The following is a 9,604-nucleotide window of genomic DNA, read 5'->3' as shown; positions in this document are numbered from 1 at the left end:
AATTTAGTTACATCTCGCTCAATATTGACTAGTATGATGAACATATGATGTTTCTTATTGCGCCATAATTGTAGCACTTACTTGTCTATACAATATATTTCAGAGTTTTTACTTCGCCATACTTTTGTGGACAGTGTTATATGCAATAGATACACCAGAGTGACCACCCCCACTACTACTCAATGTAGGTTGTACAAACATGTAATAAAAATTCCAGTAATTTGTTGTTTCTTTTAAAAATGTTTATTATGTATTTTAAGATATATTTTTTCTTGTTTATATATAATTATAAGAGAAATTAAAAAAAAAATGTTTCAATTCATTTTTTGTCCAATAAAAATGGGATGTTGACGATCCAATATAGTAGTGTATGATACGAGAATATCCATTAATTTTGTATTGTAATATACATTCTTAAATAACACACATTTATATTATGTATAGAAATTGTGTATAGCTTTGTTCAACAACACTATAAAGAATAAAGAAATATGGTAAATAGTAACAGATTTTATTTTACTAAGCAGAAAAAATATATGTATGATATTTGAACACATTCTGTATTAACATACATAATATTAAGACTTATTTAAACTCTTTTTGGTTCGATTTTTGTCGACGGCGGCTCAGCTCAATTGTATGTAATTTTTATGTTTCAAAAAATTACATTCAATTGAGTTTTTTTTTCAATAAAGAAGTAGATAGTTTTATATATTTTAGTTGTTTTTTATTTTCCATATATATTTTGTAGTAGTTTTTTAGAGACTATACAATTTATGTAGTACTGGATAATTTCATTATAAAACTTTATTTTAATATAACCGCAAACATTTTTAGACGAATTGTAAATAAGTGAGGTAGTAGATAGTAGTTTAAACGTGCCTTAGGATATATATGTAAGAAACAAAAATGTAATTCAAAAGGTAACACAGTTCTGTGAAATGTCCTATAGTTATGTGGGTTCACAATTAATAATATATTAATTGCAAATACCCATCCGGAGGTGTTTTGAAATAAAAAAAAAATTGAATATCATACGCAGATGATGGATGACAACTTCTGATTTATAATCACTTTTAATAATATTAGCACTGTATGTGTAAACTGTAGCAGGAAGTTGGAAACGTAAAATAGTTAAAAATTTCGATGAAACCAAATCGGAGCACATACGTAAATAAGACAATTGCTACACATACACTGTTTGTAATTTTAAAACACGATGATTAATTTATAAGCATATTTGTTTGTAGTACGTAGAAAATATATGGTTCTATATACGACGGAACATAATTTAAGACTATTTTGGACGAAAATAAAGCTTGTCTAGAAGTATTCTATTACATTTGAAATACGATTTAAAACACAATATGATTTCGAAATATTCGACTTTACTTTTTATATAGATATCACTGTAGCCCATAGGGCTAAAAACGTATATTTTCGCTCATCCAAATATATATGTATAATATATATTCAAATGCCATTATTATAAAAAATAAAGATTCTGAACATAAGTTACGTAGTAGTAATAAAGATTAGAAAAAAAAAACATAATTTAGTATCTTTTTTTTATATTGATGATATTTACACACACCCCTACACTACAAAACACACAGAAACTCTGTCAATATTTGTGTTTTTGTTGTTGTTATATTTATTGCAATACATACCACTTAAACGTTATAGGGATTCCTCCGATTATTTTGCAAGTTATAGCCCTTTTGTGGTCCACCACCATGTGAATTGTGGTAGCTACCGAATTGACCTTCTGCAGGAGCTCCATTCCAGCCAGCTTGTTGGGGTTCTTCATATGTCGCAACACCGTATGCTGGTACTGCTGCAGCATAGCCACCTTCATTTACTGCTTGTGGTTGCTGCTGGTAGTGAGCAACATGAGCTCCACCCCATCCATTGTATGATTGTGCAGGTGCATAGTTATTATATGACTTATTTTGTGAATAGGATCCATAAGATCCATTTTGTTGGTATGGACCACGATTTGATTGTTCGGGTCTATAGTTTGATTTCTTTACTTCTACGTTAACATTATCAATAACATGATCTTTATGAACTAAAAATGCAGGCAGAAAAATAAATTATTGTATGGACAAATTTAACAGAAGTGTACCAAATACAATCTTTAATCACTCGTGTAAGTGGTGTGGTTCCACCAAACAACCATATCTCCATGTTTTCTAATAAAATGCTGATTTCCGTGTCTATTTGTATTTTAAGTACGTACTCTCTCTGTGTCCGCTTATTTTTCCGTGTCATTTGTTGTAGTTTGACTTGTCATTCGCCAACAGGAAGGTTTACTAGGGTGGAATCTTTTGAAAAATAAAATCTAACCTATGAAAAGAATTCTAAAACGCCAGTTGCTTTGTGTACGGACTAAGTATGACCACTAAGCAATGAAGAAGACACCTTTATCAGCGTAGTTTATGAGTCATCGTTTGTATTCCAAGTTTTATATTTAGAGATTTTCTAATCTTCCAATATTTTTAAGCGTGAGCCCATCCAATACTCTTATATTGTATACTTTTCTTCCCTTTCTATTAACACAAAGATTTGTGAAATGTTATTGGTGTAGTAAGGTAAAAATGACTGGGCTTAAATAAATTTTAGAGATCCACCCGAATTGTTGTGAGATGTCTTCTTGTGTTGAACATAAAACCTAACCCTTGCTCGTTCTGAAAGTGTGTTTCTAAATAAGATCTAAAACTCAAAAATTTTGTATCAGAACGCCTAAAATCAACTTGCTGTCCTTAGTCGCCTTTGGCTTTAATCTCGTTTAGACACGACATCTTAATGGCTCTGAAATGTTCAACAGCTGCAGATTATTTTTATATAAATTTTCTTAGTTGAGAAAAGTACAATCCAAATTTTAATTTGTACTAATAGAATGTGACCATACTTTTTTTAATTTCTGTCAATTCACAACGAATATTCATTTCAAATATCCTTGTTCTATTATTACTTACTAGTAGTAATAATCCCACCATTCATAAACTAAGCTACGGCGGAGAAATTTTTGAATGTTAGACCAAAAACAATACTTGCAGAATGAATTAAAGAATGCCATTGCTTTGGCAAAGATAATTTGCAAATGAATTTCATGTACTTTCAATACTATACTTACACACGGCATTTTCAGCAGCTTCATTGCTTTCGAATTCTACAAAACCAAAACCGCGTTTACGGCCTGTGGTTCTGTCTAAAAGAATTTTAACACTTTGTACTGTGCCAAATTGTTGGAAGTATTCTTGCAGATTTTGTTCATCATGATTATCGCGGAGTCCACCAACAAAGATCTTTCTTACTGCACTGCCACCCCCATTGGAATTGTAGCCACCACCGCCATTGGTATTTCTGTTGGTTTCTGAACGTGGCAAAGCGGGTTTTGAGTCAACATTTCTTATGTAAAAGGAAAATTAAGAAAATAATAAAACCTTGATCCGGTTTACGTAAAGATGAAGATTATTATAACTTACCTTCCATCAATAACATGGGGTTTAACACTTTGAGCTCTTTCAATACTAGCGGAATCTTTGTATGTAACAAAACCAAATCCCTTGGAACGTTGTGTTGTGGGATCACGCTTTACAACAACATTTGTTACTTCTCCATATTGTGCATAGAAGTTGGTTAAACTTTCTTCAGTTGTATTGGGAGCTAGGCCGCCCAAAAACAATTTGCACGCATAATTATCATTTTCAAACTGAAATAGAAAAAGATATGTAAAAATATAAATAAAAGTATAAATATTTAGGAACAAGACGGGTTTACACGCGCACGCCTGATTTTTTTGAAATTTTTACCACAGGTAGGTCTCGTTGCTCTCATCACAAAAATGTATATATCGTCTAGATGTAGTCCATACTTCCCGAGATATAGGCCATTAAAGTTCCAAATTTTCTTTTAAATTATAATTTTCTTTTGGAATAGCCGGCCTTCGGCCGGGGATTTAAGACTTTCTCCTATGGACAGGGGCAAATCTAGGGAACGGGAACAAAAATTTGTTTTAAATTATAAATGTTTCTCTAATTAGCCGGCCTTCGGCCGGGGATTTAAGACTTTCTGCTATGGACAGGTACAAGTCTCGGGAACGGGCACAAAATTTTCTTTTAAATTAAATTTTTTTCTAAATAGCCGGCCTTCGGCCGGGGATTTAAGACTTTCTCCTATGGACAGGGGCAAATCTAGGGAACGGGAACAAAAATTTGTTTTAAATTATAAATGTTTCTCTAATTATCCGGCCTTCGGCTACATATTTTTGGAACTTTAAAGGCCTATATCTCGGGAAGTATGGACTACATCTAGACGATATATATATTTTTGTGATCAGGGCAACGAGACCTACCTGTGGTAAAAATTTCAAAAAAATCGGGCGTGCGCGTGTAAACCCGTCTTAAGCCAATATTTATTTAGATAAATACGAAAATTCTTAACATCTTGGAAACATCCAAATGAAAAATCTTGATATAAACATTTCTATCATAATGGAGGGTAGGATATACAAAATGGATGAATCCGTTTTGTATGGGGTACAATATGATTGCCTGAGAAAATGGCAATAGTTTATTAGTCGTAGCAAACAGCATTTTTCCCTGTAGCGAAGTTGGTACGGTACGGTATTGGAGAGCAAAGATGTTTATAAAGTGGGTTCATTTCGATTTGAATATCGATTTTCACGTTCGTTGTTTATAACTAAAGTGGTGTACACACCGACAGTCAACGTGTTTTTGGTACAATTTTCTCGCAAATAAAAGTTTTTCTTTGGCTAAAAATATATGAAATACAATATGTAAAGTATTATTTACATATTAGGAAAGTAATTATTCAGCTAGACTTTGATATTAACGAAATAGACCTCGATGACTGTCAGTTTTGTTGGTCAGCGTGTACTATGCTTTAGAAACGTGTTTTGGAAAAAGAACTACATATGTATGTATCTGATTTCAATGGTAAAAATTGATAACATTAAAAAGTAAAATAGCAAAAAACTTGTTATGACTAAGTGTACCAAGTAGCAAGAGAAGAAATACGAATAATAGCTTTATGATGAAATTAGATATTAGGAAACCAAAATATCGACAATAGAATACAAAAAAAAAAGACTTTTTGCTACTATGTATGAATGATAAATACGGACTGTACCTAACGTTATATAAAAAGAGTGGTGGAAATTTTGTACATTGTGGTCTCATACAGAGACTACGAACAAGTTGTAAAAAAAATACCATATAAATGTGAGAAATTGATGTCATGCATAGGCAGGAAAACATGGTTAGAATGACATCTATCAGTGCTGGTTTTTGGCGGTGTACCATGTGGATTTTTTTTAAGAAGACATATTGAGTTTCATTTGTCAATAGTAAAACAGTATGTATAAAAGTTCCATGATACAATAAAATATGTATGTATAATGAATACATACAGATAATATATGGCGAAATATACACATACACACAAATATCTAGCAAATACAATTTCAATTAAAAAAGCCTCCAACTTTCATTTACTAATACAACTATACAAATTTTAGTTAGTGCTTTAAAAAGCACAAAAACTTAGCATTTTTAATTAGTCAAGCAAATAACTTCATTATTATTTTGCTAAAAGTAATAAACAAGTTTTTTTTGTTGAAAATAAGGTTGACACGATTACAATTCGATTTTGTTATACACATTTTTTCGCAAGATTAAAGTTAATACATAAAAGAATAAACACATACCTGATTAATATCTGTGTAACTTGCAACTGCTACGTCAGCCATTTTGTTTTTATAAATAAATTTATTATCTCAAAGGGATATATATATATATTTTTATTAAATTTTCCGTGGGAGAAAAAATGCGTAGTAGAATAAACCGACTTTTAACACGTTTCACGAATGTATGATGCCAATCACTCCCTTTTGGAAAATGTGAAAATAAAATGGCTGGCTTTGTTTCCAGAGGAGCGGATCGATTATTAATCGGCGGCGAGCCACCGCCGCTCTTTTATAAAGAATGGTGGCGGCTACAATCGACCTCAAATAGCCGCCGATCTCGGTTTTTTCTATGCTGAATTGTTATAAAATATTTAAAAATAAAAAACAAACTGGCTAGAACTCGCGGAGAAGCTTGTTTGGCTTCATTATCTGTTAGCTTCTGGACCAAATACATACGGTCCGTTGTGTGACGCGTTGAAAACAACAATCACATGAAAAATGTGTAAGTGATGCCAAGTTTGTTCTTGAAGTTTTCATGTGATTGTTGTAACGCAACACTCAATGCGCCGTATGTGCAGCCACCTTTTGGGCAAAATACTTAAGGCCGCTGCACATACGGCGCGTTGAGCGTTGCGTTACAACAACCACATAAAAACTTCAAGAACAAACTTGGCATCACTTACACATTTTTCATGTGGTTGCTGTTTTCAACGCGCAACGCGTCACACAACGGACCGTGTGTTTTTGGCCTTTAAGCGCTCGGCACATACGGTCCGTTTAGTGACACGTTGGGACACGCGTTGTCCCAAAACAGTTAAATTATGTTTAACTTTAATGCGTCAGCCACATTGTTGTTTTTCATAAAACTTGGCATCACTTACACTTTTTTCATGTGGTTGTTGTACCGCGACGCTCAACGCATCGTATGTGCCGAGGGCTTTAAGCGCTCGTCACATACGGTGCGTTGAGCGTTGCGTTACAACAACCACATGAAAAAAAGTGGGATTTGGCCCTCGGCACATACGGTCCGTTTATTGACACGTTGGGACACACGTTGTCCCAAAAAAGTTAAATTATGTTTAACTTTAAAGCCCTCGGCACATACGGTCCGTTTAAGCGCTCGGCACACACGATGCGTTGAGCGTCGCGGTACAACAACCACATGAAAAAAGTGTAAATGATGCCAAGTTTTTTGAAAAACAACAACATGGCTGACGCATTAAAGTGAAACACAAGCTTTGTTCCCGTACTTTTTAATAGTAAAACTCGTAAAAGAGAGAAAGAGAGAACAATTGTTGTCACACAAAAGCTTTTTCAAAAAGTTCGGGAACGCAAAAATGGAAAAAAACGTCAAAAAAGCTGGAACAAATGTCAAAGTCGGCATACCAGCCAATCAGACGCCGGCATCCATGTTACTATTTTTTACACGCTCAAATTTGTCGAGTAAAAAGTTTTTAAAGAGAGCGTCATTCAGCGTCAGTTTTGTTTAAAGAGAAGTGAACATTTTACAACTTTTTTGTGTACGGGAACGCTTTTTCGAGTAAAATGTGTAAAAGTCGTAAAAATTGTAAAAACTTTTTAGTTCTGGAACACAGCTATAATTTAACTTTTTTGGGACAACGGACCGTATGTGCCGAGGGCTTTAAGCGTTCGGCACATACGGTGCGTTGAGCGTTGCGTTACAACAACCACATGAAAAAAGTGTAAGTGAAGCCAAGTTTTTTTAAAAAACAACAATATAGCTGACGCATTAAAGTTAAACATAAATTAACTGTTTTGGGACAACGCGTGTCCCAACGTGTCACTAAAGCCCTCGGCACATACGGTCCGTTTAGTGACACGTTGGGACACGCGTTGTCCCAAAACAGTTAAATTATGTTTAACTTTAATGCGTCAGCCATATTGTTGTTTTTCAAAAAACTTGGCATCACTTACATATTTTTCATGTGGTTGTTGTAGCGCGACGCTCAACGCACCGTATGTGCCGAGCGCTTAAAGCCATCGGCAAATATGGTCCGTTTAAGCCCTCGGCACATACGGTCCGTTTTGTGACACGTTGCGCGTTGAAAACAACAACCACATGAAAAATGTGTAAGTGATGCCAAGTTTGTTCTTGCAGTTTTCATGTGGTTGTTGTTACGCAACGCTCAACTCGCCGTATGTGCCGGGGCCATTAGCGACACGTTGGGACACGCGTTGTCCCAAAACAGTTAAATTATGTTTAACTTTAATGGGTCAGCCATATTGTTGTTTTTCAAAAAACTTGGCTTTACTTACACTTTTTTCATGAGGTTGTTGTACCGCAACGCTCAACGCACCGTATGTGCCGAACAGTCCTTTGTGCGACGCGTTGCGCGTTGAAAAATAACCACTTGTAAAATGTGTAAGTGATGCCAAGTTTGTTCTTAAAGTTAATGTGGTTGTTGTAACGCGCATAACGCTGCCGCTGTACATACGGCGCGTTCAGCGTTGAGTTACAACAACCACATGAAACCTACAAGAACAAACTTGGCATCACTTACACATTTTTCAAGTGGTTATTTTTCAACGCGCAACGCGTCGCACAAAGGACTGTTCGGCACATACGGTGCGTTGAGCGTTGCGGTACAACAACCTCATGAAAAAAGTGTAAGTAAAGCCAAGTTTTTTGAAAAACAACAATATGGCTGACACATTAAAGTTAAACATAATTTAACTGTTTTGGGACAACGCGTGTCCCAACGTGTCGCTAAACGGACCATATGTGCCGAGGGCTTTAGTGACACGTTGGGACACGCTTTGTCCCAAAACAGTTATGGTCTGTTCCTTTACTTTTAAAAGTGGTAACAGTGGCAGAAAATGGTAAATGTGGTGAACTGTCCTCATATAAAGTGTATGCTTTTAAAAGTAAGGGAACACTTTGCGGGTAAAAAGTGGTAAAAAATTGTAACCTCTGGCACGTAAAGGAACATTTATGTTTAACTTTAATGCGTCAGCCATATTGTTGTTTTTCAAAAAACTTGGCTTAACCCTGCGTTTACAAATGACAGGACAGTTGACTTCATGTATTGGTTGTCAAAATCCCAAAATTTGCCTTTGTGACGTAGGCGTCCAGACAACTGCAAAAACAGTTGTAAAATTATGAATGAAATCATCGAATTCCTTTTGTTTTCCGTTCACATATTTTGTTTTGTTCATGTTCTTTTGTTTTCAACACATTTCAATTATTATCTTACACATTTTTACAAAAAATGTCAAAATTTTGTTAACCCGGTTGTCTGTGAAAGAATGATGGACAGCTGGTAGCCAAACGACAAATGTATGTATGTGTTAGTAAATCAGAGTTGTATTTGAAGACAAACTGTCTGGTGTAAACGCCTAGTAACTTACACTTTTTTCATGAGGTTGTTGTACCGCAACGCTCAACGCACCGTATGTGCCGAACAGTCCTTTGTGCGACGCGTTGCGCGTTGAAAAAAAACCACTTGTAAAATGTGTTAGTGATGCCAAGTTTGTTCTTAAAGTTAATGTGGTTGTTGTAACGCGCATAAAGCGCTCGGCACATACGGTGCGTTGTGCGTTGCGTTACAACAACCACATGAAAACTTCGAGAACAAACTTGGCATCACTTACACATTTTTCATGTGGTTGTTGTTTTCAACGCGCAACGCGTCGCACAACGTACCGTATGTGCCGCGGGCTTAACGCTGCCGCTGTACATACGGCGCGTTCAGCGTTGAGTTACAACAACCACATGAAACCTACAAGAACAAACTTGGCATCACTTACACATTTTTCAAGTGGTTGTTTTTTCAACGCTCAACGCGTCGCACAAAGGACTGTTCGGCTTAAAGCCCTCGGCACATATGGTCCGTTAAAGCGGTCGGCACATACGGTGCGTTGTGCGTCGCG

At 35.5% G+C, this 9,604-nt stretch overlaps 1 protein-coding gene across 1 annotated transcript; it reads right to left on the bottom strand.

The window, feature by feature from the left end:
* Positions 1 to 220: 220 nt before the first annotated feature.
* Positions 221 to 6,198, bottom strand: LOC141389189 (ribonucleoprotein RB97D-like). The gene is made up of 5 exons (XM_073960326.1): positions 5,735 to 6,198; positions 3,492 to 3,718; positions 3,140 to 3,414; positions 1,671 to 2,071; positions 221 to 472 (listed from the first exon to the last, which is right to left on the bottom strand). Exons 1-4 carry the CDS (start codon positions 5,774 to 5,776, stop codon positions 1,674 to 1,676), a joined length of 942 nt encoding a protein of 313 aa, XP_073816427.1. The 5' UTR covers positions 5,777 to 6,198; the 3' UTR covers positions 221 to 472; positions 1,671 to 1,673.
* Positions 6,199 to 9,604: the final 3,406 nt, after the last annotated feature.

The sequence above is a fragment of the Musca autumnalis genome, unplaced genomic scaffold (assembly GCF_047663935.1).
Source record: "Musca autumnalis isolate F117 unplaced genomic scaffold, ASM4766393v1 scaffold_1, whole genome shotgun sequence".
In the NCBI taxonomy this organism is placed as follows: Eukaryota; Metazoa; Arthropoda; class Insecta; order Diptera; family Muscidae; genus Musca; species Musca autumnalis.
Note: the sequence above shows the minus strand (reverse complement) of the source record. Positions and strands in the feature narration are given on the sequence as shown.

What these genes read in the sequence shown, in the direction of transcription:
- LOC141389189 (XM_073960326.1), bottom strand. Translation starts at nt 5,776, where the DNA reads ATGGCTGACGTAGCAGTTGCAAGTTACACAGATATTAATCAG. An exon ending in CCCCATGTTATTGATGGAAG is followed by an intron (nt 3,415 to 3,491) that starts GTAAGTTATAAT and finishes CTTTTACATAAG; the next exon opens with AAATGTTGACTCAAAACCCG. An exon ending in AGCTGCTGAAAATGCCGTGT is followed by an intron (nt 2,072 to 3,139) that starts GTAAGTATAGTA and finishes CTGCATTTTTAG; the next exon opens with TTCATAAAGATCATGTTATT.